At 47.4% G+C, this 26,097-nt stretch overlaps 2 protein-coding genes across 5 annotated transcripts; one reads left to right on the forward strand and one right to left on the reverse strand.

Annotated features, from left to right (window-relative positions):
- Positions 1 to 285: 285 nt before the first annotated feature.
- Positions 286 to 11,455, forward strand: MTHFR (methylenetetrahydrofolate reductase). 3 transcript variants are annotated; one of them, XM_066203274.1, is made up of 13 exons: positions 286 to 363; positions 1,058 to 1,092; positions 2,838 to 3,089; positions 4,172 to 4,410; positions 4,712 to 4,822; positions 4,985 to 5,178; positions 5,645 to 5,895; positions 6,628 to 6,762; positions 7,022 to 7,202; positions 7,596 to 7,778; positions 9,101 to 9,202; positions 9,437 to 9,556; positions 10,051 to 11,455. In XM_066203274.1, the coding sequence occupies exons 3-13, from the start codon at positions 2,848 to 2,850 to the stop codon at positions 10,246 to 10,248; spliced, it is 1,956 nt and encodes a 651-aa protein (XP_066059371.1). In that variant the 5' UTR covers positions 286 to 363; positions 1,058 to 1,092; positions 2,838 to 2,847; the 3' UTR covers positions 10,249 to 11,455. The 3 variants fall into 3 exon arrangements, with proteins under 3 accessions (XP_066059371.1, XP_066059372.1, XP_066059373.1); XM_066203275.1 differs by lacking the exon at positions 1,058 to 1,092 and having other exon boundaries at positions 344 to 363; XM_066203276.1 differs by lacking the exons at positions 286 to 363; positions 1,058 to 1,092 and adding an exon at positions 3,197 to 3,253 and having other exon boundaries at positions 3,003 to 3,089; positions 10,051 to 11,454.
- On the reverse strand, positions 11,392 to 25,457 carry CUNH1orf167 (chromosome unknown C1orf167 homolog). 2 transcript variants are annotated; one of them, XM_066203271.1, is made up of 20 exons: positions 25,091 to 25,457; positions 24,501 to 24,544; positions 23,738 to 23,978; positions 23,386 to 23,561; positions 22,809 to 22,906; positions 22,265 to 22,448; positions 21,654 to 21,835; positions 21,153 to 21,342; positions 20,756 to 20,978; positions 20,007 to 20,176; positions 19,746 to 19,842; positions 19,211 to 19,353; positions 18,496 to 18,704; positions 17,617 to 17,761; positions 15,153 to 15,417; positions 14,500 to 14,608; positions 14,036 to 14,243; positions 13,800 to 13,935; positions 12,954 to 13,064; positions 11,392 to 12,264 (listed from the first exon to the last, which is right to left on the reverse strand). In XM_066203271.1, exons 1-20 carry the CDS (start codon positions 25,256 to 25,258, stop codon positions 12,202 to 12,204), a joined length of 3,162 nt encoding a protein of 1,053 aa, XP_066059368.1. In that variant the 5' UTR covers positions 25,259 to 25,457; the 3' UTR covers positions 11,392 to 12,201. The 2 variants fall into 2 exon arrangements, with proteins under 2 accessions (XP_066059368.1, XP_066059367.1); XM_066203270.1 differs by having other exon boundaries at positions 22,265 to 22,451.
- Positions 25,458 to 26,097: the final 640 nt, after the last annotated feature.

The following is a 26,097-nucleotide window of genomic DNA, read 5'->3' on the forward strand; positions in this document are numbered from 1 at the left end:
TCCGCGCGCCGGCCCCGCCCCGCCCGGCCGCGCCCCCGCAGCATGGCCGCGGCCGCGATTGGCCCGGCCTGCACATGGCCACGCCGCCATAACCGGCCCGACCGCGCTCCCGCCGCGCCCCGCCCGCGCCGTCCCACCTGGCCGCGCCCCCCGCCCCGTGCCGACAGCGTTCCCGCAGCCCCGCCGGTCCCGCCCGCTCTGGCCGCACCCCCGAGGCCTCGCCCGGCCCCGCCGCCGCAGCCCCGCCCCGCGGCGCCATGTCGGGTGAGGGCAGCCGCGGGGCGCCACGTGACCCGCGCGGCCGCGGCCGCCCTTAAAGCGCGGCGGGCGGGCGGCCCGCGCAGCGCCCGGCACCGGCCGCAGGTGAGCGGGGCCCGGGAACGAGGGGCCCATCGCTGCCCCAGCGCCGGGGGTTCCCCGCGGCGGGTCTGTCTGCCGGCTGCTCCGGGCAGGGCCGTGCTCCCGGCCAGGTCTGCTGAGGTGAAGGGGCGATCGAGCTGCAGTGACCTGCCTGGCCCCGACCCTCTCCCCGGCACTAAGGACCGCAGGTGCTGCTGCTCCCCTTCTCCCCCGGCGGCCCGCGGGGCTGCCAGGGTGCCTTCGGCCATTCCCCTTTGGCTGTCCCGTGGTCGAGCCGCTACCCTGTGAGCTGTTCCGGCGGTGGATGTAGCCGCGGGCGCTTGGGCTGCCCGCCCGCCGATCAGCCCGATGCCGTGGGCCTGGAGCTGCCCCGTGCAGCGTGTGCACCCTGTGAGAAGCGTGCAGCTGGTGCAGCCGAGTTTGGTCTTGAGGGTAAAACAGAGCTTAGGGGGATGCAGACTCCGCGCTCTGTGTGTTGGTGTCAGCTCACGGCTGGAAGGAGTTTGAATACCACCGGCATTATAAAAACACAGTAGGTACATCCATGCTAAGCATCAGCAATATGCTGAGCCACGGATCTTTGAGCTCTGCAATGTGACAAAGACAGGAGCAGGAGTGTTGACAGGTGTTAAAATTGTCCTGCTTTGTTGTTGTTCTTGTTGTTTAGGCTTATCTTTTTTCTCTTTGCAATAACTAGGAGTGTCTGCCAGCAAATCTGTGATGCGTATCATGGTAAGGAAATTGTTCCAAATGCTGCTTGTAGACAAAAATCTTAAGTGAGCCTTTCTCATGTCGTCATGATTTGATATTGCTAGTAAGATAAGGATCTTTCCTCAACAGCAAGTCTCATTTTATAGAGGCATAAAGACATGAACCCTTTTTCCATGTGATGGGTGTTAAATCTCAAATCAGAAAACAAAGCTGCTTTGATTTGCCTGCAGTGCTGTGCCATGCTTGCTAGGAATGAGATTTTGGGAGTTAACAGCACTTGATTGTGAGGTGCTAGCTTGATCACCCAACGCATGCTTGGGGATAATTCTCCCAGATTAATGCATGTGAATGTCAGGCAAAGTCCTCTGAGCTCTCTCAGGGCTGTGACTCTGCACCCAGTTGGGTTTGCTTCCCCTGTCAGTAGGTCTGTGGTGCTGATCTTTACCACGGCTGCAGTGTTGGTAAACAAGAGATCTGAGGCTCCCGGTTCCTCTTGGAACAGAGGCCCGTGCTCCTTTCTCACATCTCCTGCCAGCTGGAGCAGTTCCTCAGGTGGTAAAAGTAGACTTTCTCCCAGAGGGTTTTGCTTGATTGGCAACTCAAATGTAAACAATAGAAGATGAGTTCAAAGTCTTCTTGGCTGAACTAAACCCACAGAGCTTATGATAAGGACTGAGAGTGTGCTGGTTCACGTAACTGCTTCCTCCAAAACAGACTCCAGAGTTATGTCATGCTTGGACAACATGCTGCTTCCCAGTGACAATTTTAAGTATTGGTAGTACTAAAGCAAATAACACAGATCGAAATTTTGTGGTAGCTCTTCCATAACTGTTTGTCATCTCTATCTCATTTTAAAGGCACGTTTTAAAGGATGGGACATTTTGCAGAGCTAAGTGGAGTTGGGTACCCTAAACCTACTTGCAGTGCTGTTTTGCTTTCTGTAAAGCCAAGCAAGCACAGCTGATCTTGTTGCAAGGCAATAAGATGAGATTGGTCTCTGCTGGCCTTGTTTCCAAGCAGCCACAATTGTTTACAAAGGGAACAGTGTATCTGGTAAAGAGTTAATAGAGTGTGTGCAATGGGACTGGCACAGGGGAAGGTTGTCTGTGGAGATGGTGTGTTTTGTGAAGGCTAACGGTTGGAAATGCAGGTGTGATGCCAGCAAAGAAAACAAAGGACAGTTTGTGGGGATGGTGTGGTCAGAGGGGATTCTGTCCTTTGTTTCTGGTATAGCAATAGTTTGTGTATTCCTGAGTATCTGCCCCATTAGCACTGACTCACCTACCTACTCTGTAAAGCACTGCTGCTTTTTGGGAACAAACAGGATGGAAACTCTGAAGACGGATACAGCCAAAGAAGCAGCTGCAGTAGACAAAAGTGTCTGCTAGCATGCCCAGCCCAAGGCCAGAAGATGACAGAGGCCATCACCTAATTCACACGGGCATCCTGGCTTGCTGAGTTGTAGTCAAGGCAAAAGTGACATTGACCTGACTCTTCTGAGAGCCAAATTTGACCCAGCAGGCACAGGAGAGCTGCATCAAAGTGCATGAAGCCAAGTGCTCAGCACTATCTAAACAGATGCTTTTTGTGTTTTCACCAGATCCCCCACTACAGCTTACAGTGAAAGCTGGCAAAAGGGACTCCTTGATGGTGATGAATGTTGGGTCTTGGCACAGGCTTCTTTAATCATCTGCTGCCCACCCCAGCAGCATCTGCTCTGTGCAGAGACCCTTGTACCAACCCTACTCTTGTGCTCCCCTCCCCAGAGCGCTCACCATGGTTAATGAGACCCAGCAGACATGCAGTGCCAGCTCCAGCTCCAGGTCTGATGGGGGCAGCAGCAGTGGCAGCGAGAGCTCCAAGGACAACTCACGCTGCTCCACCCCCGTCCTCGACTCCGACCGGCATGAGCGGCTGCGGGAGAAGATGCGCCGCCGGCAGGACGCTGGAGACAAGTGGTTCTCCCTGGAGTTCTTCCCTCCACGCACAGCCAATGCTGCTGTCAACCTCATCTCCAGGTGAGCGCTGCAGGGTAGGAGAAAGCAGAGGGGGAAGTATCTGTGGTGGAGGGCAGGGAAATAGCTAACGAGGCAGGCTCTGCTCCATGCTCTGTCTCCCCTTCCAGGTGATGAAGCAGGTAATGGGGCTGTGCTTTCCTGCTGAGGAGGGTAATGGACACCAGGTAACTTGTCTTCCTTGGAGGCCCTGAAGAGTTAAGTGTCATGGTGGGATTACTGAGGGGCCAGGTTGTTTCCCCTCTCCCATGCCCTGGGAAGATGGAGTAACCCCAATGTCACGTTCTGGGTCTGAAGCACAATACTGGGGCAGTACCAAGTAAAAGCAGAAGATATTCCCTGATGGACAGTGTGCCAAAATCTCTGAAACAGATTCCCATTTCCTTTCAATATTAATCTAGCCACTATGGTTTGTGCCTCAGTATTACAGTTTTAGCCTCTGATGTAGGTGTCTACATCTATGTGCTAAATGAAAGTTGATAGGTCTCAGCAGAGCTAGGAGTTATTCTGGAGCCCCACGAGCCACCATGGACTTACCTGGAGGAGAAGAGGGTACTTCATAATTATTTTTGTAATTGCTGTATACCAATGCCATATGTTAAACAGAAGGTCCTGTTGGAGCAGGAGAGAGACAAGTTAGGGAAGTCCTTGTCTTCTCTTTTAAGGCACACCTAGGAACACAACAGAGTTCTGGTCCATCTTTTTGTATTTGTGACCTCTACAGTTCAAGCTGGCAACAAGGGGCTGCAGCATAGTCTCCCATCTCAAAAGGAATGGGACTTGTATTGCTTGTATGTCAGAAGCTATATCAGTCTATTAGAGCATGCAGGGAGAAAGTCTGTTGTACGGAGAACATCTTAGTTGCCTCATCTTCTAAGAAATTGTAAGCTCTTCCCCATAGAGCCTTCAAGGATGCCTTTCCTTATTTACATCGGCCACTTGCTAAACTCCTAGTGCAATACTTTTTTGGTCTATCCGAGCTCTCTCTGCCTGCTGCTGGCATTCTAGCAGTGAGCAAGATATTTGAGGCGCAGGGAGGAGATTTGGCCACCTGGTGTAGGCTAACACAGCTCTAAACCCCACAGGTTTGACCGCATGGGAGCAGGTGGTCCCCTCTTCATTGATGTGACGTGGCACCCTGCAGGGGACCCAGGATCTGACAAGGAAACCTCTTCCATGATTATTGCCAACACTGCAGTGAACTACTGTGGCCTGGAGACCATCCTGCACATGACATGCTGCAACCAGACCAAGGATGACATCACAGGGCATCTGCAGAAGGCCAAGAGGCTCGGGTTGAAGAACATCATGGCACTGCGTGGAGGTGAATCCTTCTGTCCTGTGATGTGTTGTGCAGAGGCTGTGCTGCTGTTGCGTTCAATTGCAGAGTAAAAACAGATTTAGGGGCTCCTTCTGCAGGAATTAAATGCTGAGACTGTGTTTCACCTGAGCCCTTTGTTCACAGTCCCTCCATCTCAAGGGCAGACAAAACCAGTCCATAGGTAAAGCTGCAGATTTGGGAGTTCATCTCTGTCTTCCTTTTGATACCAGGAGGTTTTTACAGAACTAGCAGACCTGAGTTCAGCAAACAGTTGGAGAGCGTTGTGGATTTGTTCTCTTTTCAGATCCTGCTGGTGAGGAATGGGAGGAAGAAGTAGATGGTTTCAACTATGCTGTCGATCTGGTTAAGCATATTCGCAATGAATTTGATGATTACTTTGACATCTGTGTGGCAGGTAAAAAATGCCTTCTATTGCAAAGTGTGCAGTAGGGTCTGAGACAGGGAAATCAGCTCAGCAGTCCCTCCCAGACCTGGGCTGTGACAGTGTAATCAGATTGGATATTTCCTAATTTCTGCATGTTGTCCTGAGCACATTTTTCATTTTTTCTCCCCAAAGGCTACCCTAAGGGTCATCCTGAAGCAGAGAGCTATGAGGCAGACTTAAAGCACTTGAAGGAGAAAGTCTTTGCTGGAGCAGACTTCATCATTACACAGCTTTTCTTCCGACCAGAAACCTTTTTCAAGTTCATGAAGGATTGTCAAGCCATTGGCATTACCTGCCCCATTATTCCTGGCATCTTCCCTATACAGGTGAAATTCAGTAATTTGGATTTGGGGAGGGAATAAGGATCTAGGATGTTAGGTGTTTGTGGGTCAGGGCCTGAGACAGGTCTGTAAATATGCTCCACAAAATTTCAGGGAAGAGAGACTGCTGAATGTAATAAATCTGTAGGTGGTTTGCCAAATTAAACTCTCAGGCAGCCAGTTACAAGCTGAAAATGTTTCTTGTGCCCGTTTGGCAAAAAGGGATATAAAGGACAATGACCTGCAACTCCTGAGGTCACTGTCAGCATGCTGGGCTCAGGCAAGGACATGGGGAGAAATCACCTAAAGTGACATGACCTGGACTGTGTTACCATCCTAGAGATGGGGCCTGGGGGTAGATTCCAGGACCCCCAATCCTAAATCTCCTGCCACAAAATCGAGATCAAGTACCTGTGTTACTGGGATGGCAAAAAGGGTTCTTGGAAAAATGACAATCTGCATCCTCATCCAGGGTTACCACTCCCTGCGCCAGCTGGTGAAGCTCTCTAAGCTGGAAGTGCCTCAGGAAATCAAAGATGTGATTGAACCCATCAAGGACAATGACGCAGCCATCCGGAACTATGGGGTGGAGCTGGCAGTGTCCATGTGCCGGGAGCTGCTGGACAGTGGAATGGTGCACGGGCTCCACTTCTACACCCTCAACCGGGAGGTGGCTACGACCGAAGTCCTGAAGCGCCTGGGCTTATGGAAAGAGGATCCAAGGTGAGCAGAATGTGCTGGCTTCCACCCATCCATCCATCCATCCCACCTACTGAAGGTACAAATAATGGATGAGTCAATACTTCTAGTCTCGTTTTTCCTTTTTGTTTTCTTTTATCACCTTTTGCATTTAGTAGTTCACCCCTCCTGCCCATCCACAACAAAAGCTGGGAGGAATAGCGGGGACAGCCAAAGGAGGAATTTGTTTTAGTCAAGTAGCTTTAAAGTAGCCATTCTTGGACTTTAAAAACCCAGAGCTTAGAGCTGCCATTTGGAAAAAACATGTTTTTGATGGCCATCACAACCCCTTACAGGCTAGGGGTATGCTCCCAGTGTGGATTTCTGGGGTTCTCTGCAGCTGAGAAAGGGAATGTGGACTTCTCTCTGAGTTCACAGGCTTCAACACCAACAAGAAGAAGCAAAGGAAAATTGACAGCTGTTTTTTATTTTTTGTTGAAGTAGCTTCCCATAGTGCCTTGCCCTTACCTTTTCTAATTTCAGGTGTCAGTCCTGTACCTTAAGAATAAGTAGACTCTACTGAGCCTCCTGTGAGGGAACTGAGTAGGAAGTATCTTCCATAAAGGAAGAAGAGTTTCCTGTCCTACTTCTTGACAAACAGAAGTCCTCTCAGCCCGTTATTTTTCCCCAGGGGCAAATAGCACCATGGGAAAGGCTTCCAGCCTTTGGTGGATGGTCAGCAGAGGCACTGTGTTAACATCTGCTCCTCCCATGCAGGCGGCCTCTGCCCTGGGCAGTCAGCGCTCACCCCAAGAGAAGAGTGGAAGATGTCCGGCCGATCTTCTGGGCCTCCAGGCCGAAGAGTTACATCTATCGAACTCAGGAGTGGGATGACTTCCCCAATGGCCGATGGTAAGCTGTCACCTGCAGTAAGGCACAGCTGTGGTAGGAGAGCCTGGTGTCCTGGGCACACTTGAGGTGGCTTTGTAACAGAGTGGTTCCCTGTTGCTTGGATTTCAGTGAGGTGAGGCAAATGGCACCAAGATGTTGAGACTTGTGGTGTCTAGGGGGTTTTGTTGTGTACTTCTCTTGTCGGTTGGCCGTCTTCCTGCATCACCCACTCAGCTCATCTTCCTCGGTGACTTCAGGTCTGTGTCTTCTCCCCCTGCAGGGGTAACTCCTCCTCTCCAGCTTTTGGGGAACTGAAGGACTATTACCTCTTCTATCTGAAGAGCAAGTCTCCCCGGGAAGAACTTCTGAAAATGTGGGGAGAAGAACTGACCAGTGAGGAAAGTGTCTTTGAGGTGTTCACATGTTACATCACTGGAGAACCCAACAGGAATGGGTACAAGGTGAGTGAGAGCCCAGGAAGGGATGGTCCGTGTGGCACAAACAATAGTGCACATTTCCTCTTGCTCCTGGTACCACATTGTTTTTCTAAAGAAGATTTGGCGCTTCTGTATCCAAAAGGATTTGCTGGCACACTGGTTGAAGGGGGTCTAGCAACCAGAGCTAAGGCTCAACATATAAAGGAAGGTGCTACAGTATGACATGACCAGTACTGATAGACTTCAGCAGTCATTCTTACTGTTTAGCATGTCCTAACCCTTGAACCAAACCTGGGAATTCTCTCCTGGAGCAGGTGTGTTTGAGACTATTGAGGCACTACTGAGCTCCTTCAACACCCAGATGGTAATCCAAGGATTGTTACATCCATTGTGAGCCATGGTTTCTCCTCGTGGTAGGTTACGTGTATGCCTTGGAATGACGACCCTCTTGCTACTGAAACCAACCTTCTGAAGGACCAGCTGGAGAAGGTCAACAGACGAGGAATCCTGACCATCAACTCCCAGCCAAACATCAATGGCAAACCATCCACAGACCCTATTGTAGGCTGGGGGCCCAGTGGAGGTTATGTTTTCCAAAAGGTACTGTATTACTCTGGGCTAGGCAGCAAAGAGTTTGACCTAGTTTGGTCTCTGTTAGGCTGGGAGGTCCCAGGCTTACATCCATATAATCCTTCTGCCCATGCTTTATCTTAATTCATTCTTGTTGGGATAAGGCAAAGCTCCTTTGGTGTCTTAAGAGCTGTAATACCATCTCTATGGCTGACTTCACCCACCTCAAAACATCTATTGAACATCTGTAGAGTTTCATGGTTTTATTCTCAGCAAGTAATTATTGGTAACTTATTTCTAGAACAGGTCTGTGACATTTTATATATACACATGTGCCTTCCCCCTGTATCTGATTCAGTGATGGCACAAAGCACCCAGATTTTTCACAAAATGGGAATCAGTGAGGTAGTATCTCTACCACCCAGCATCTTTTGGTGATAAAGGGGTATTTAAAATTTTCCTTCTGTATGGCAGAGTTCTCCACAGTTGCCCCTAGCCCATGCACTGTGGTGTGCTGTTCAGACAACTGTCATGTTCCTTCCCTGGCCTGCAAACAGTCATGCCTGCCATGCCTGCCTCCCCCTGTCAGGCATTTCAGGACCTAGAGCCTTGTCTAATGGTTGTGATACAAATATCCCATCAAGGTGAATGCCAGGCAAGTGGCTCATACTGGAAAACAAAGCATCCTTGTTCAAAAGGGATCCAAATGGTAAAACCAGAGACCAGCAGATGGCAAATGCAGTTATGTTTTCAAAGGAAAAAATTCCCCTGAGGTGAGGGAAATCCATCATCTCATGTGATAGCCAGGAAGTGGGGGGAGGGGAAGCAGTTGTTGGGAGCAGCCAAGCACAGAATTTGGTCGTATGAGCACACGGGGAGAATTGTGAACAAAAGATGAGGACAGGGAGCGGTGCTTGGGAGAGCCCAGCTGAGACCCCTGAGTTCTGCTCTTACCAGGCTGGGCTGCTTGGCAAGACACTGCTGTAAAATAAAGACTAAGCTCAGGCTTCTTCCAAGTATTCTGGCAGACTGCTTCCTTGTGCAGCAGTTGTGGTAACACTGGAATTCATTCCCACTTGTCTACTTGTGTGGATGGAAAACAGGAAGCGTGTAGCTTTCTTGAGTGCACTGTTCCTGGGCTGTTCCCTCTGCTCTCCCCTATTATTTTTTTTCCTTAGCTCACTTACTAACTTGCTCTGCCCTTTGCTCAAGCCTCTGTAGTACATGTTTCTGGGGATGAACATACAAGGCAGCCCAGACTCTACAGCTGTCGTCGTTTACCTGTATTTGTCCAGTTCTGCCGTGATTTAAGGCTCTGATTCTCTTCCCCCCTTCTCCATCCCTCCCTGCAGGCATACCTGGAGTTCTTCACCTCCAGCGAAATTGTCACGGCGCTGCTCAAAGTGCTGAAGAAGTACGAGCTGCGAGTGAACTACCACATTGTCAATGTCAAGGTAAGGCCATTATTCTCAGGATATTTTCCTTTCACCACCTTGGGAGAGAGACAAATACCAAATATTCAGGGTATATGATGAGGGCTGATGAAAGGAGGGGAAAGTAAAGCAAGTCAGCTGCAGTGTGCAGCAGCTGTCTGGTCCCTTAACAAGGAGAGGGTAAATAGACTTTTTCCAACTCACTCAGTCCCTCCTCCGGCAGTTGCTTCAGAAAGGTTTTACTTCTCTTGGCAGGGCCAGAATATCACCAATGCTCCAGATCTGCAACCCAATGCTGTCACCTGGGGTATCTTCCCAGGAAGGGAGATCATCCAGCCCACTGTAGTGGATCCTGTAAGCTTCCTCTCCTGGAAGGTGAGTCCTCCTTTCTGTTGGATACATTGCTGTGATGCCCTGGAAGTTCAGAATGTCTGGTTTAGTTTTAGTCTCTGACACTCCTCACAGTTGAGGGCTGTTGCTATACTGGCTTGCAGAAGTACAGGTCCTTGCTCCTCCTGTTCCTTCAGCTCCAGCAAGAGCTGTTCCCAGACACAAAGCGCCCAGTAATGGGAGTTGAGAGCCACTTCTGTCACTGTACCAGGCCTTGGAGTGCTGGACAGTGGCTCTTCCTCCCCTCTTACACACACAGGGGCAGCATTGAGCCATCCACTGTGCTGCAAACGTGTGTCCTTTCAGCTCAGGGCACTTCCTGCTGACTGGAACGCACAAGGCCCCTTGCTCAACTCTTGCCTTTTTTACTGAGAAGAAACAAGCCCCAGTTTGGCCAGTCATGTGCAACACTGGGTAAACTAAATTAAGTAACATGAAGATGTTTCACAACTGCCAACTTTTTTTTTTTCCCATGGCAGGACGAGGCCTTTGCACTGTGGATTGAGCAATGGGCCAAGCTCTATGAAGAGGAGTCACCCTCTCGCATGATCATCCAGTACATCCATGACAACTATTACTTGGTCAACCTGGTGGACAATGACTTCCCACTAGAAAACTGCCTCTGGCAGGTTGTGGAGGATACTTTTGAGCTGTTGAACTCTGCAACTCAGCAGTGAAAATTCTTCCAATTTCTTACTTCCTCCTCCCGTCCACTGACTCCGGGGAAAGCAGCAGCTCCTGTGCTGACAATGAACACACTCCTAAACCGTGATCAGAGTGGTGCTCTGATCTACCCACACTGTGTTCTTCTGTCCCCAACACAAAGGCTCCCTGGGCCATTCTCACTGACCAATAGCCAGAGCTACCTGAACCGCTGAGCTGAGGCTCCAGACTAAGCCCGAAGGGCAAGGTCTGCAGGATGAAGAGCTGCTAATCATGGTTATGCTAATGACAGTAAGAGGAGAACAGGAGATTCTGGTAACTCTCCCATGCCAGAAATGCTGGCAGGGGGACAGAAACACTCCTGTCAGCTGTACCTATGCAAAGGGATTATATCAGTATTTACCAACCTGGAAAAGAAGGTCAAACTGCTTTTATATTGCACTCCTAAAAAGTATTTCTTGACAGTTGATCATCAGGCACTTTTGCACTCACTCCAGAAGAAGGTTCATATTTTCTTCCTAACTTTTCTCCTTATGTTGTATTTCCTGTTTTCTTTTTAATAGGACTGTGGGAATTACCATTTCTGGATAAGACCAAGTAGGAATCACACTATTTCCTAGATTATATACAATAAAATACAAACGTCTCTTGTACCAAGCTGTGCTCTAGCAGAGACTCATGTTGTTTGCTAATTAACCACCTGGCCCAAGGGAAAACTTTAAGAAAATCAAGTGTTTCTGAAGCAGTTCTGCCTTCACTTTCAATGCATGTCCTGCATATGGCCCAAACTCCACGGCAGAGCAGAGAAGGCTCCTAGAATTTACCAAAAGTAATCAGCTGCACTATTTAGCTCAATTCTGCAAGGTCACTTGCAGGTATTCTTTTCCAGTGCCTGTAGGGAAAGATAAGCTTAAATCAGGAAAGATAACCTATCTTTCCTGACCTAATGACTCTTAACAGCCTTAGGCCCCATGGCATTGGAATAAGGGGCTGGGGAAGCTACTGAGGCTGCTTTGTGTACTTAACAACCTTGCAAAGCTGCCACAGGCTAGGAAAACGACCTCGGAGCAGTTCCCAGTGGGATTTCAAGATCCCCACCATGCTGTGAGCATCTCTTTCAAACAAGCAAGGAAGAAAAGCCTTTTCCAGATTCTTCAGACCCTCTTGTTACAGCTGTCTGAGACCGGGCTCATATATCCAAGGTAATTACAAGGCATCAATCATAGAGGCAAGTAATGGGAAGGCTGGGGATCAGACACGCCTGTCTCGCCTCAGCAAAGCTTTTGCTGCTCAGCTGTTCCCAGCAGGTTTCTTCATACCTTGCCCATTCAACACAGAAATGAACCAGCAGGAAGCAGTCAGGGGGTTGGCCACCCACTGAAAGGCTTAATGAAGAGCTGATGGATCCAGGCGGGGAGGAGGTGGGAGCCATGTGGAAATCTGCCCTCCCCCCTACCCCCCCGGGGTAAAAGCCAAATCTAAAAATAAAGACCTGTGTTTGCACCTGCCCAGGTGCAGACTTTGGAATCAACAGGATCCAGCACCTACAAAATCCTGTTCATTTCTAAGACTGTATTTGCATGTTCCCCCCTTGACACCAAACTCGTGTCCAGGGAAAAACACTGAGTAAAAGGAAAGCCTATAAAGTGTTTTTTTGACCTTTAATCAGAACTCCAGCAAAAGCAGGGTCCAGAGAAGAAGAGAATGCAATCTCACAACTGTGAGTAACTTCTCAATTTGTGCTGCTGAGGAGATAGGATACAAGTCCTTTAAAGAGGACGTTTCACTAGGTACCACCTCTTCCTGGTTGTGCTTTGGCTGTCATCCTCCTGGCCGGCAGCACTGTTTTTATTACAAGAGCACAGTGTTCTCTTTCTTGACGGCACAGGGCCAGCTCTTTGTTGTGACAGGAGCCGTATCCTCCACGTGTCCTGAAATGAGCAGCAGCTGCAGGCAGGCCCCTCCATTCAGCAGGATCCTTTGTCCTTGCCCTGGAATGCCGTGAACTGCTGCTGCCACCTTCCAAAGGCCTGAAAGAGGAAAGTGGACAAATCAAACCACTCGGGTTACCCTTGAGAGGCTGCAGCCATTCTCACAGAACTCATAAACATAGTTTTCCTTCTACCAATGGCTCTGCCAGCTGCCTCACCCTTCACTCAAAGCCCTTCCCTGTCTCTCCTGGAGCCAATACGGGGCATGCAGAGTACAAATCAATGTAAGAGAAGAAAGACCAATGCTCCCCCTGCCCTCTAATTTCAATACCTGCTCCCTAATCCTACATGAATCTTCAGGAGGCAGGCAGAGGGGCAAACTGGATATGAGTTCTAAGGCTTTGCCTGCTTGCTCAAATTCATAGTGCTTTGCTTGCCCCTGGGTGCAAGTCAGCACAGCCTTCCTGCACCAATGTGGAGGCTGTTTCTTCCTTGAGTGGGGTCTCAAGAGGCAGGGGATTAGAGGATTAACATCACTAATAACAGCAGGGAAGGGGGCACATGTCAGGGAAATTGACTCCTGACACCAAGCTTTGAAAAACACCCATAGATGAACCCATGTAAAGCTGGAAGCTTTTTTTCCTTTTTTACTGGCAAGTCCCATTCCTTGATGTATCCAGCTTCTCCCTAAGCAAGTGCATTGTGCAGGGAGAGAGATGCAGGGTAAACCAATTGTCCCTTTGGGGTGTTTTTTGTACCACTGAATTGAAACAGTCATAAATGCTTACCTGAGACAGGAGGCTCCTGGCTTCCTCCTCCAAAAGATTCTGCACCACACAGCTTTGCAAATATCTTCGTCTCCACACCCTCCAGGCCTTTTCTATCAGCCGCTGCTGGTCCTGCCAGGAAAAGAGGCAGTGCTCAGATTAATTGGGCTCTGGCAGGCAAATTACCTCACTTCCCCTCCAGTCCCACCTTGTTCCAGTTGCTTTCCTGAATCCCTCTTAAAAGACTTCGCTTTGGTAACAAACAGAGCAGACTAATAACAGAGCTCTTGCTGAACTACTCTCTCCAACATAGTGTGGCCAAGTCCCAGTACCCTGGGGAGGGGACAATGCCCCACTGTGGTCCAGCACAGCTCCTCAGTGACTATGGATATGCTTACACTTATAGGCATCATCCTGTTACCTGGGCAGGCCAGAGCACATCTCACACAGCTAATGCCCAGGAACCAGGCAGAACATGGGTATGAGCAGGAGGGGAAGCCAAATGACAGCTCTTGGTAAGCTGTGGACACCAGTGGGATGTATCAGGAACACAGATGAGGACAAAGATCATCATAATTGCTGTGAACTTTTTGCACAATCTACAGACAATCCAGACATATTCTGTTTCAGCTTCCTATTTGTAAGGGCAAAGCAGAACTAAATCTGTGGATATGCCAGTCTGTCTGTCTGACATTTCAAAAAGAACAATGGAAAAACTAGCCACAGCAGTAAACCAGCATTTCTGGTGCATACTGGTACTTGTTAAACCCCCAGGTGTCATCTCCCAGGATGTATGTGAGGTTACAGGCACAGCAGGCTTGCCCATTAACACTCATCACTGCCACCCCAGTGGCACCAGACACTCACCAACACCTGAGCCAGTATCACCACCCTGCTGGCTTCCCTCCACTGATGCCATGCCCTTGCCAGACAGAGCAGTTTCCTGTCATGCTGGCACTGGCGCAGCACCACTGTGTCATGCCACCACCTCAGGTATTTCCTCCTGCAGGCAAAAGAAGCAAGTAAGCTTTACCAGCCATACAAGGGAGTCCTTCCCTGATGGTATCAGCAAGAGGAAGCCCAAAGCTCTCCACTTCACTTACCCAAGCCACTTCTTATCCCACTCCTCCAAATCCACCTCCGCTGTGTTCTCCTGGATCCTTGCATGTGCATGAGACGCTCCTACCACATCAGGTCTCTCCAGCAGCCTTGCAGCCCTGTTTTGGCTCCTGTAGATCACCAGCCAGCGCTGAATGGCACTGGGAAAAAGTCCAGTTGGTGCTGAATCTTCTTCTCTGCCTCTTCTGCTTTCTAAGAAACAAAAGAGGAATCACACAGGAGCTAACCTTGGAGCTAGAGAGGGAGACATCAGAGCTGCCATGAGCCCTTAGTCCTTCAACTCCTGAACACAGAAGAACACCACTGAGTTTGATTGCCATGAGCTCCTTCTCCACAGAGAAATCCCAGTCATTAAACTGGGATTCTAATCCCAACTAATGCCCTTCCCTCATCACTCACACTACCGAATGGATTTGTTAAAGGAAGAGAGGAGGGAGAATCTTCTTACTCATGGACCAAGAGAGAGACATCTTCCTGCTTTTCCTAACACCTATGAGGGTACTGCACTGCCGTAAGCACTGGGAAAAGGCAGCTGCTCTGGTCCAGTAGTTGCAGGCCTGCAAACAGAAATAACACAGCTGCAGCCAAGAGTAAACACAATGCACACAGCACTCACACAAACCAGTTGTACAGAGACAGGCTCACAGCTCTGCAGGTAGCTTAATATGCTAGATCCCAGGCTGGAAACTGCACAGATGAGATCCCAGCAGGACTGACTCAGCCCTTCCAAATCAATCGACCTCTTTGTAGTTTGCTAGCTGTGAGTCTTTTGAAAAAAGCTGCAACTGTGACAGCTCACTCTGCTCTGCAGGGACAGTGATTATCCCATCTTATCTTCGAGCAGAGAGGAAGGAGTGCTCTCATCTCTCTGGTCAAAATGTCCCCTTTCCTTATTGCTGTGCTCCATATGGTTGTTGCAATCAGTGCCAGATTATGGTGATGAAGTTGTGTGCACAGTCTGTGAAGAATTTCACAGCAGGGACTAAGCAGTCACCACAAATCGAGCCAGGTTTTTATACAAGCCTTGTCACACTATCTCAGTGCTTCGTGACTCACTGAGTTAATAATAACTGTCTCATAGGGACCTTTATCTTCTCTTACTTGTTTGACAGTAGTCACAGATCCCAGGTGCAGGGCTTGCTGTCCTCTTGCAGCCACTCGCCAGCGGTGACAAGCTTTACCTGGAGAGGGCTCCTGCCACTTGTGGTTTCTCCCTCTTGGCACTTGTTCAGCTCTCAAGAGTTTGTCCCTCCACTTAGTAAAGCTCACAGCCAGGAGACGGTGCTCTGTGACTCTTTTAAAATAAGAGAGGGCTTCATGCTGCCTCCGTCTGCATGCAGTGACCTGGGCCCAAGTGAGAAGGCACCTGAAAGACAGTTACAAGCACAGAAAAGAAGCAGATGCCTAAAGTAACAATTCCATGTCAGACCAAATTTCACCCTTTCACCTGCCCTGCAGTGTCCCACATAAACGATCAAAGCAAGCCAAAGAGCATTCAACAAGAAAAAAGCCTGTTCCTATTATTCCTTCTGCAATTTATGCATTGATCTCCATGCTATGTATTTTTCCAGTGCCTCATTTTTGGGAGGTGCAAGTTCAGACTCTTCAACTATCTTTCTGCTGAAAACCTGCCCTCATTTTACTTCAGGTTCCCAGCACTGTTACCTCTCACCTACTCAGAGCCCAAGAGACTCTGTTTCTCTCTGGCCATTTTAGCTTTTCCTCCTCTTCAAAGGCCTCCATAAACTGAATCCAATCTTATACTACACTTTTCCTTTGCCTACAAAAGAAATGCTTTTCCTAGGCTGCCTTGCCAGTACACATACTGGATGCCCCCCCTCCCAAAAAAAAAAAAAAAAAAGAATTAGTCAGTCTTCAATCTATCTCTGTGCTACAAGCTGACCAGAAAGATGATGCTTGATGGAGGCTTTTCCATTTTTTCCTTATGGGATGAGAGTAAAATTGCTAAAATCTCCCTCAGCATGGAACCCAGCAGACTCCTGAAGTCTGTTTGCAGCATTTTTGACAGCCACTTGTCATCAAGATTCACATTTTGTTTCTTGGCTGTCACGAACTAAAGCCCTGTGTATGTGGGATGTACAACTAGAATCTTTATAAAGACAATTTTATTCCAAAAAATCAACAACTTCAGCAGTTACTATTACCAGCACAGTAAATCTGCACCCACAATAATCTCTCTTTATCTTGCAGGCTGGTGCACAGGAGGCCAGTCTTCCTGCAACCAGAGAATCCAATCTGCTTTTAACTCCTGGCTTATCCTTTTGGTTCCTTGTTCCATTTGGACCTTCATTATGCAAATCACCCCACTGCACCATAGGGCAGAGGTATAAATATCCTGTGCCTGGCAGGCTTTTTGAAAGATCAAGAGAAGCTATTGCAGGTTATCCTAGCATGAAAAATGCCCCCCTCAGAAGAGAAAGAGCTCAGCCTGCACCATATCCAGGTGAGAAATTAGAAACACACTCTCATCAAAGGAGACTGAGAAGGAAGATTAATGGTGGAGAAATACTCAACAGGAAGGAACAACATTAAGGGCTTCTCCCAAATACAATTCCCACGAGGGAGCCACACAGATGGATTTGCAGAGGAAAATGCAATTGGGTGGGGTAAGTGCAGAGTCTAAACATCACAGCCACCAAAGTTTTACAGGGTTTTTGGTTGTTCTTTCCTCTGCAGATTTTTATGTAATCTCAGTCTGAACAATTCAAAAGAAAATCTGCTAAGACCAAACCTGTGCTTCTCATGCCTTAAATGAACCCTTGGCATAAATAATCTTACTCATTCTTATCCTCCTGAATTATTTCAGAGAAACACTTCAACAATCCTGTTTGACTTCTCTACACTGCAGGCAGGCACTGGCCTCATACAACATAAACCACAAACAAAACTGTTTTCAATGAGAAGGCAACTGAACACAATTAAGAGAGAAAAGAAATTAAGTTCTTGTGTTTTCGGGATCTGAAACATAACATAAGACTCAAAGACAGACTACACCTTCACCTATATTGTAATAACACCAAGATGAATTGAGTATCATGGTTCTCCCTTCATAAGCTTTATATTGCTTTGCTGCAGGAAAAAATTGAACTCAATTTTTCACATTAAATTAATATCAACACACTATGTCCAGAAACCTAAGAGACTCAGAATTGTAAACATCAGATCTCTGTAAGATCTCTGCCCACTATTTCTTTCAGCAAATACTGAAGTGCAAATGAGGCTTTCAATTTTTAAACTACACAAATTTGTTTGCAACTCTCCCTCACTTAGTGCACAAATACCACCCTGCAGAACTAAGACTAAATACAAGTTCTGGAAGGAAAAGAATTTTTGAATAGGAAAAAAGAGGTGGCGTGTGAGGCTTTAGGTAAGAGACCCCTTAATATAGACACATCCTCAGAGAAGTGCTCCTACAGAAGCTCCATTTATACATGAGCTATCCACACTTTCAAACCCAAACTCTGCCCTTAATACAGTGGATACTGCTACATAAATGGCTCTTCATGCAGAGCTTCCCTTGGAAATGGAAGAGCAAGAAACAAACCTGTGCAGGAGAAGACATTCCCAGAATAAAACAGCACATTTCTGCTTCCTTGTTTGGTAATACCATGTCTGCAGGACCAGCCTCTTCTTCTCCTGGCAGCTGTGCCAAGCCCATTGCTGTTGCAGCTCCCCCAGAGCACGCTTCCCTGTGAGAGAGCACAGCTTCCTGAGCTCAGCCCAGTGACTGTTTCTCCATCGCAGAGTCCAGACAAGAGCAAAGAACACATCTGCTGCAAACACCAAACTTGCTAAGATTTCCTGTCCTCTCTTTAGCAGCTAAAGAGACTTTTCAATTCATCCTGTAGTTTTTTGTCTGCAAGGCAGTCAGACCTTCTTTCAAATTTTCCCTGCAGGAGATCACAAACTACGTCCATTCTTATCTGCAAGGCAGTTTCCCATTAAAAATTGGGAATTCTTCTTCCCTGGCACAGTGTAAGTCCTTAAAGCATATGGAATTCCTTGAGGGATCAGGATTGTTAAGCCACCCCAAAAGATACTCCCTGTTCCCACTGAAGAAAAACCTGAGTGCTTGGTCTGAGGAGACATGTTCAAACTTGGAATGCTGCATGGAGCTCCACTTAACTCCCCAACTGCTAAAAAACCCTGCTTGAACACTCTTTTGGTAGTGCAGGTAGAATTGCCAAAGGAGCATCTTCTCTAATATAAATCACTACAAAACAGTAGTTTTGGGCACATGTCCAGCTGATAGCCAGAAGAATGCAGTGACACATGCACCTACTGACTCCTGGAGTAGTACATGCCTTTCCAGAGGAGCAGTGCACAAAATTACAGCCCAAAGTGTGACTTTCTCCATCCCAACCATTTCCAGAGCTTCTCTCTTCCATGGACATAAGTGATGCAGTGGGATGGGGTAACTCACTTTGCCAGCAGGAACGCCAACGCCACAGAGCATCAGCAGTCATCTGGTGAACGTGACACCTGAACCTCCGCTCAACTTCCACCTTCTGGGCCAGTCTCCTTTTCCACAGGCTGAAAGCCATCTGGAAACAATGAACTCTATCTTTTAAGGCTGCTGCTGCTTTTTGGTTCTTATTTTCCATGACCCAGTGGTGCCAGCTGAGAAAGGCTCTGAGAAAGACAAAGGTTGCTGCACTGACTGTAGGAACAACTCACAGAGATACACAACTTTGTAACAAACATACACATGAGGGAGTTTTTGAAACACATCTGATCTGTTAACATCTTTTCCCCATTAATGTCAGGGGAAATGATGGACAGGACAAGCTGCTGGGAGTAAGGTTTTCTGTCCTGGCTGTGCCAAGCCTGTTGTGCTCTTCAGCTTTGGAATCAGTAGAGAGCATGGCCAGTCCAGTCCTGAATAGGAAATTACCAGGATTTATCAGCAGAGCTGGGCTTGCTCTAATTTGTGAGGCATCCCATCAAACAGAAATTATTGTGCTCCTACACAGTAATTTTGAACCCAGAAAAAACTCAAAATATTGGGCTGCAAAACTCCCACTGAAGACAAAAAAAAAATAGCTAGAGGAAGAATTTTTTTTTTTTTTTAATTAAAGCAAGTGTAAAGCTTTCAAAACAAAGAGCTTTAGGAAACTTCTGGAAAGCACGATCCCTACCGAGAGAGCCGAATGCGCCTGCAGTTCTGCTGGGCCTTTACATGATGCTGAGTTCGAGCTGCCCAGACAATGAAGCACCTCTGCAGGCAGTATTTCTCTGCTTGCTGCCTGCAACTCCTCACCTCCTTGTCAGAACTGCAGCCCTGTAATCCAGAAAGGCAGAAAGGGCCTTAAACTGCTGTTTTATCAGTTACTCCACACAGCTCAGCCATCTCTCCTAGCCACGTGATGTCTGTGGATTGCCCAGCTCTGTTGCTAACCCACACACCCCACACGAACACACATGAAGGTCTAACACATCCCTTTTAAATCCTTGACACCTGCCCTACTTCCACTCAGCTGACAAATGGTAGGGAAGAGTTACCCTGAAAAAAGCCTCAATTTCCCAAACCTTCTGTTAGAGAGAGAACAAAAAGACAAAACAGCAGTGAGACCTTCCATATTCTGATATTGAAACCCAAAGGCTCTTTGCTAAATTTGAATACACAAAAACCACTTGTATATTTACATTTTACACAACACTTTCTAGCCTCACCTCTTCCCATGCGGAGTAACCAGTAGGAGGCTGTGAATTATTTTTTGGACTCTGCAGCACTGAAGATTGGAACTGATTTCCCACAAACCAATTTCCTCTGCAATACAAAGGTGTTGGGCAAGGAGGGAAAGAAAGAAGAACATAAGTCTCCTGGAAGGATGGTGTGACATGACATAAGGGATTATCCAGAAGGAAGGAATTCAGCCAGTCCAAACAATTCATGCTCCTACCAGCATCCCAAAAAACCAGTCTCCAACTCACCCAGACCCAGGGAAGGAGGTCTGCAAGCACAGTTCCCCACCCAGCTCAGCTGGCAGTTCTGTGCACTGGTGGAGTTGCAGGGAAGAACTGTGACATGATATGTGTGTGACATCCTCAGCAGTCAGAAGGGAGGAGAAGCTGTGCTGGCTGCTGTCACTAAGACTGCATTCCTGCAGGTATGAAGGGAGGAACATGCTATGAGGTGAGTGTCCTCACAGTGCAAGAACTCCACTAACAGCTCTGACCATGCCATTTACTCCATTTTTCATCAAGGATTCAGTCAAATCCAGAATGCATCCAAAGGAACTGCAGGCTAGCCATGACACCTCTGGAGTGCAAACATGTAAGTGATGGGGAAGTTATTTCTATACTAGTAACTTTCATACTGAATCCAGAAATACATGTATTTCTGTACTGAGAAAAGGGGGAATGGGCATATGCACTGCCGCAGTGAGGAAGCTCCTTATATCTCATCCCTTCCACCTCACAGCTACAAACAGAAGCAAGTGTACAAGGTAACCTCACTAGCTCAGCACCTTCCCACATCTCTAAATGATGAACCAGAAAAGGCACAGAGAGCATTGACTTTACACTTGCAGATTTCATTTCAGCTCCAGGACCCCACAGATTCAGCACTAGATTTTAAGCAGTTTTCTAATGACAGTATCATGCTGCAGTAGAAATTTTCCCCCAAAAATCCCAGCAATTTAATACCTCAGAGCAGTCTGGGTGCACCAAGACCTTCTCACCTTTTCCAATGAGCTTTGAGAGGTCAGAGTAGCTGGTGCACTGCTGTCAAAGCCAGATGATGTTGAGAAATCCTCAGAAAACAGCATGGCAAGAGGTTCCTCATAGACAGCTCTATGCAAGTGCTTAGAACTTTGTTCAATTGTCTTCAGCATGAGATACTTATGGTGCCATAATTTCAGAGTTTTTCTGAGTTTACACTGCTCTAAAGTCTGAGAGAAAGAACTGAGACAGAAGATATGGGACAGTGAACTGACAGAAGAACAGAAGAGGGGGTGACTAGGCACACACAAGAAGGACAATAGATAGGGTAAAAGGGGTTCTTACAAAAGGTTCAGAAAGTGAAGGGGACATTACTAATGGGGGCAGGGCTCCAGGGTCTGGCTCTTCTGTACTCACTCAGCTTTGTGATGCTCACACAGCCTTGTTTTCCACAGCAGATACACTCTCTGCAGCTTCAGTTTTTGGCAGAAGTCATCAAAAGAGTAGATGGTTTTCTCCAGAAAGTGTCTCTGTCCAGTCCATGATGCCTGACCTTCCTGCCTCGTTGTCACAGTCATGTCAGCTACTGAGCTGTTTATAACTGCTCCTTAACCAGTTACACAAAGGAACAAGAGATCGTTTGTCTCAAGGCATTCCAACTCAGGCCAGCCCAACCCTCAAATTGCTTCTTTTCAGCAAGGTTTAAGAGTTTATGTTTGGTTTATGAAGCAGAGTGACAAATCTCCCTGTAGCTCCATTGACACACACAGAACCAGTCCTCTGCCCACTCTGGTTTGTTCATATCCTGTACCATCTGAGCCTCTCTGTTTTCAGGCTATTTTCAGTGTACAAGAAGAGGAAGAAGGAGCCTAAGCACCTCTGAAACTTGGATTCTGCACAGAACCCCAAACTGCTCACCATAATGCCGCCTCCATTGTAGGAGGAAGAGGTTCGCTACTGCCTGCTTGTCAACTCCTCTGACCTGCAGCATCTCAACCCACTGCTGGAAGTGCTTCCTCAGTGATACTGCTCTGAGACGGGCCAGGTTGCACCTGTCAAGTGCCTTCTGCTCAACAGTCTCCTTCCATGTACTGAAGCACCTGAGAATACCAAAGGAAAAGGTTGAAAAACACTTACACAAGCTTATGTGTCATCCTGAGGCTGGGCTTAGTTCAGGACAGACACACAGAAGCTGTTCCCTGAGCTTCTATTTGTTCATTTCAGTAAAAAGCCACTGTCATGCTTAGAGCATGGAAGCACAGTGGCTGGTCTCAGGTTTGGTCTTCCAGGACATCAAAAGTCAGGACAAAAAAGTTTTGGCAGTGCACAGGAGACAAGTTGCAACATGTCTCGCCACAGCAGTTCCTTTTCATGTTTCTACCCCTACTTTCATCTTTATTAACTCTTAAAATAAAAGGATAGATGGCTTTAAGATGGAACAACTACTACTGTCTGGGTTGGCTCTGTTATTCCTTGGATTTTCACAGTGAACAGATTTTTCACATGAAAACCAGATCTTGTCAACTCACCAGGAGACCAAGTTTCTTTGGATTTGAGTTGTCAGTGTTAGAATCTGTCTCATTTCCAAGCTTCGAGAATGCCACATCCAGAAAATTTTTTGTAGCTTCTTCTTTTCCAGCAGAGCACGGACTTCCAAAAGCCTGGCTTCCTCTTTGCTCAGCAGCTCCTTCTGCCGGCGCCACAGTCTGAAAGCTGCTGTGTCGGCAGGGCAGGAAGAAATTGACAGGAAGAGAAATAACAGAAGAACTTCAAACAACTTAGTGTCACACAGCAAACATTCCCTGGCTTAACTCCAAGCTGCCAGAGGAAGGACACTTAAGAAAGGCAGCTCACATTGCTGGAGCAGCACATGCTGCACCTGAATTCATGTAAGGACTGAGGAAAAACTTGTATGACATGGTGAGTGGCCAACCCCCACCATCACAGATACTGGCCCAGCTACTTGCAGGATCACATTCTGAAAGAGCTCAAGGCAACAACTAGACACAAACCGCAAAAACTGGTGAAACAGTGAAAACCAAGCTGTTCCAAGGCTATGGAATGTGTGCTTACCAGCCAGCCGTCTTATATCTCTGATTGCTTCAGCTCTCCAGCAGAACTCACTTCTTCTCTGCCTATGTCGAAGCTGTGTCCACAGTTCTCCCTCCATCCTGAAAGAGCCACAAGCATGCCTTAGCATCTAGCTGACCAAAGAGGCACTCACAGAACAGAATCCAGTGCTGTCCTCCCTTGTTTTGTCTCAACTTGTTCTTCTGCCTTCAGAATTAGAAGCCTCAACAAAAGGCATTTCTTTTGACACCTCTGAAACTACTGCTAGAGACTGTAGTATTGCCTCACTCCAACCTCATTTACACCTGTATCACACATGCAGGTGATAGCTGAAGCCAAGGATTAGTACAGGAGTGTTTCTGTCAGACACTCAAATCAGACTGCAAACATTAGTGCACAGAAGCTCTGAAAAAGGATTGTTTAGTTCTTAACACTAAACTACTAATTCTTGCAATGTTTATCCATAGCAATACATTCAAGGACATGGAAAGAAGTCTGCCATCATTTGAGAAAAAAATTTCCCTGTGTTTGTAAACCTCCTTTTTCCCAAGATAACAGAAAGAGAATGCTCTCTGCTTACCTGTAAGCTTGCTCTGCCTCCTTTGAGTATCCTGTTGCAAGCTGTTGCTGAGCTGAGCTTGTCATAGTTGCTAATTTTCCTACTCCAAAAATCCCAGCTGATGAACTTTGGGTATAGGAGGAAGGCTCAGGCTGCAGAGCTTCCTTCTTGCTCTGCTTTGCCACAGCTTCCTTCCACTGAAGAAGAAACCATATGATTAGAACAAACTGCAGACAGAGGATTGGTACCAGGGTCTACACCACTGAATTTCACACGGGGCACCCCTTCCTCCTCCCTATCCAAACAGGATTTGTGCTTTCTCTGACTGCAGAGCAGAAAGCTCATGGCATCACTGTCCCTAGCCAGGGCTCACCCTCTGAAAGCTGGCAGCTAGCAGAGCTGAAGCATGTCTCTGCTGGGCCACCTCCAGCTGTGTCCTCCTTTGGTGCACAGTCCACTGCAGAGCATCAAATCCCTCCTGAAGCAGCTGGTGTTTGTAAAGCTGCCTGGCTGCTCTCTTCCAAAGGATACGTCTCTTCCAGGCTTGGAAGCACCTTGCTAGGATTTGTTTTTCACACAAGTGCCAGAAACTTAAAAACAACAGAGCTGAGTTCCTGTTAACAGAAAAGAAAGTTAAACCAGCCAGGAGGTGGCAATCAGGGTTCAGCCATCAAGTTGTAACGAGGTTATTTCAAATCATTCTCTCTAAAGAATGGAAAACATGCAATCTCATACCAAATCAAGGAATCACTTGCTAAACTGGTAGCAACCTCATTCATGTCTTATCTACAAATTCGAACTCCACCTCATGGATAAGTCTAGCTCTTGATCTTCCCTAGCTGTGCAGTGGGCACACTGGAATTTGCTGCACTGAAGAGTAGCACTGATGGTACCAACACTTCTTCATTGCTAGCAACAACCAAGGCTGAATTTAGAAGACAGCATTGAAAAGATACAGACATTATTTTTAGATCATACTCCATTCTAAATGACAACCCTTTGAAAAGGGATGAAAAGTGGATGCAGATTAATGCAGGCTAAGTCCTAAACCCAAATGTTCCTAGGGACATTAGCCACTTTCCAGAAGTGCTCCTCTGTTAACTACCAGCACATTCATACTTAAACAGTCTTTTTACCTTTGCTCATTCACCTTCAGTGACCAGAAGCTGTTCCCTGAGATCTGCAAACAGACGAGACAGTAATTCACAATTATTCACACTGCTCCACTCTGTTGAAGAATTTGTCTTCATGGCACACATAATTTTGGATGGAAACCAGAGCAGGACTGCCTCAAGGTTGTGTATTATGTGGGATGCCCTGGACACTGCTCCCACACCATTGCTCTGTGAATATTCTTACATACTTCAGACATGAAAAGGCACAAAAAGCCTGAAATCTCAGCGCCCTGCAACAATGTGCAGAGTAAAAACTAGTTGAATGCTTTCCCTTGGCATGCAGATCAGAGAATATAAACAGGTGTTTACATTCCCAAAACAACCGATTTGAAAGCTGGTCTTTAGGAAGAAGCATGTTGGATGGAAAGATGCATACACTGAGATGAAGAAGGACTGTAAGAGATGATATTCTGGCCATTCAGTGACAAGAAAAAATTACAGGACAAGCATCCCCATCACTTGTACCTCAACTCTGCACCTCTAGCAAGTGGCAGAAACAAGCACAAGTAATACCTGTGAACACGGATGCTTCACAGTGAGCATACCCTCACCTCTCTGGGCACAGTTTTCTGTGTCTGGCTCCCTTCTTCACAGCACCGTTGTTCTTTGGCATTCCTTTCTACAGAACATTCTTCAGACTCCTTGAGATTGCCATTAGCTTCCAAATTCCACTGGCTGCTTTGGTAAGAGTATTTGTTTCTCCTTCCTTCTCCGCTCATGTTCGTACAATCTACATCAGAATGTTCATTAAAGCCTTCTTCAGCTGGTGTACCCAAAGGATTGGACTGGCTGCTGCCCACTGCAGCTGTTCTTCTGGTTGCTTGTGATCTGGAGTCACACACCTCTTCTGACTCTTTACTGCACTTAACGTGAGAGCTTTTGACTTCTACAGATTTAACACTAAGCTGCTGGCCTGGTCTAAACTCTTTACCTCCAGGATGAGAAGCAATGCTCACATGCACTTCTGCAGGAGTCCCACACATGGCTACACCAACATTCATCTGAGCCCCCCACAAATCTGTCTCCAGTAACACCTGCAGACCCTCTGGATCCAGACTGGCTGAAAGGTCTTTCTTCCAAGACTCAACACATGGAGACGCCCCATTAGATGTCTGTTCTCCTTTAACTACCTTTTCATGAGAATGATTTTTTCTGTGAACATAAAGACTACCAGTTGCCAGAGATGGCTTTACCAGGGACTGGCATCTGAAGAAAGGGGAGCAATTGAAGGAGGAATCTGTTTCTGTACCCACTGGCCTGCCAGAGCCCACTCCAGAAGCAAGGGTTTGTGGTTGGATGCCACCTGAAATTTTGGCTCTCCATGTGTTTGAGCCAATGTATCCATATCTGAGAGAGACAGAGAGAGGCTCAGCATGACTGAACCTTGTCACTGCATCAAGGCTCCAGTCTTTAGCAAATGGGACACCCCATTTCAATCTTGCCTGAGCAGCACTGGTTTTTACTGTAGCTAGCTGTTCTCCCGTAGTTAGGATACTGGGACTTAAATCCTCAGGAGCAAAGCATGAATGGCCAATGACTGGAGGAGACTTGGGCTCCA

Source organism: Chamaea fasciata, unplaced genomic scaffold (genome assembly GCF_029207755.1).
Source record: "Chamaea fasciata isolate MVZ Bird 193981 ecotype frontalis unplaced genomic scaffold, bChaFas1.0.hap1 SCAF_23, whole genome shotgun sequence".
NCBI classification, from domain to species: domain Eukaryota; kingdom Metazoa; phylum Chordata; class Aves; order Passeriformes; family Sylviidae; genus Chamaea; species Chamaea fasciata.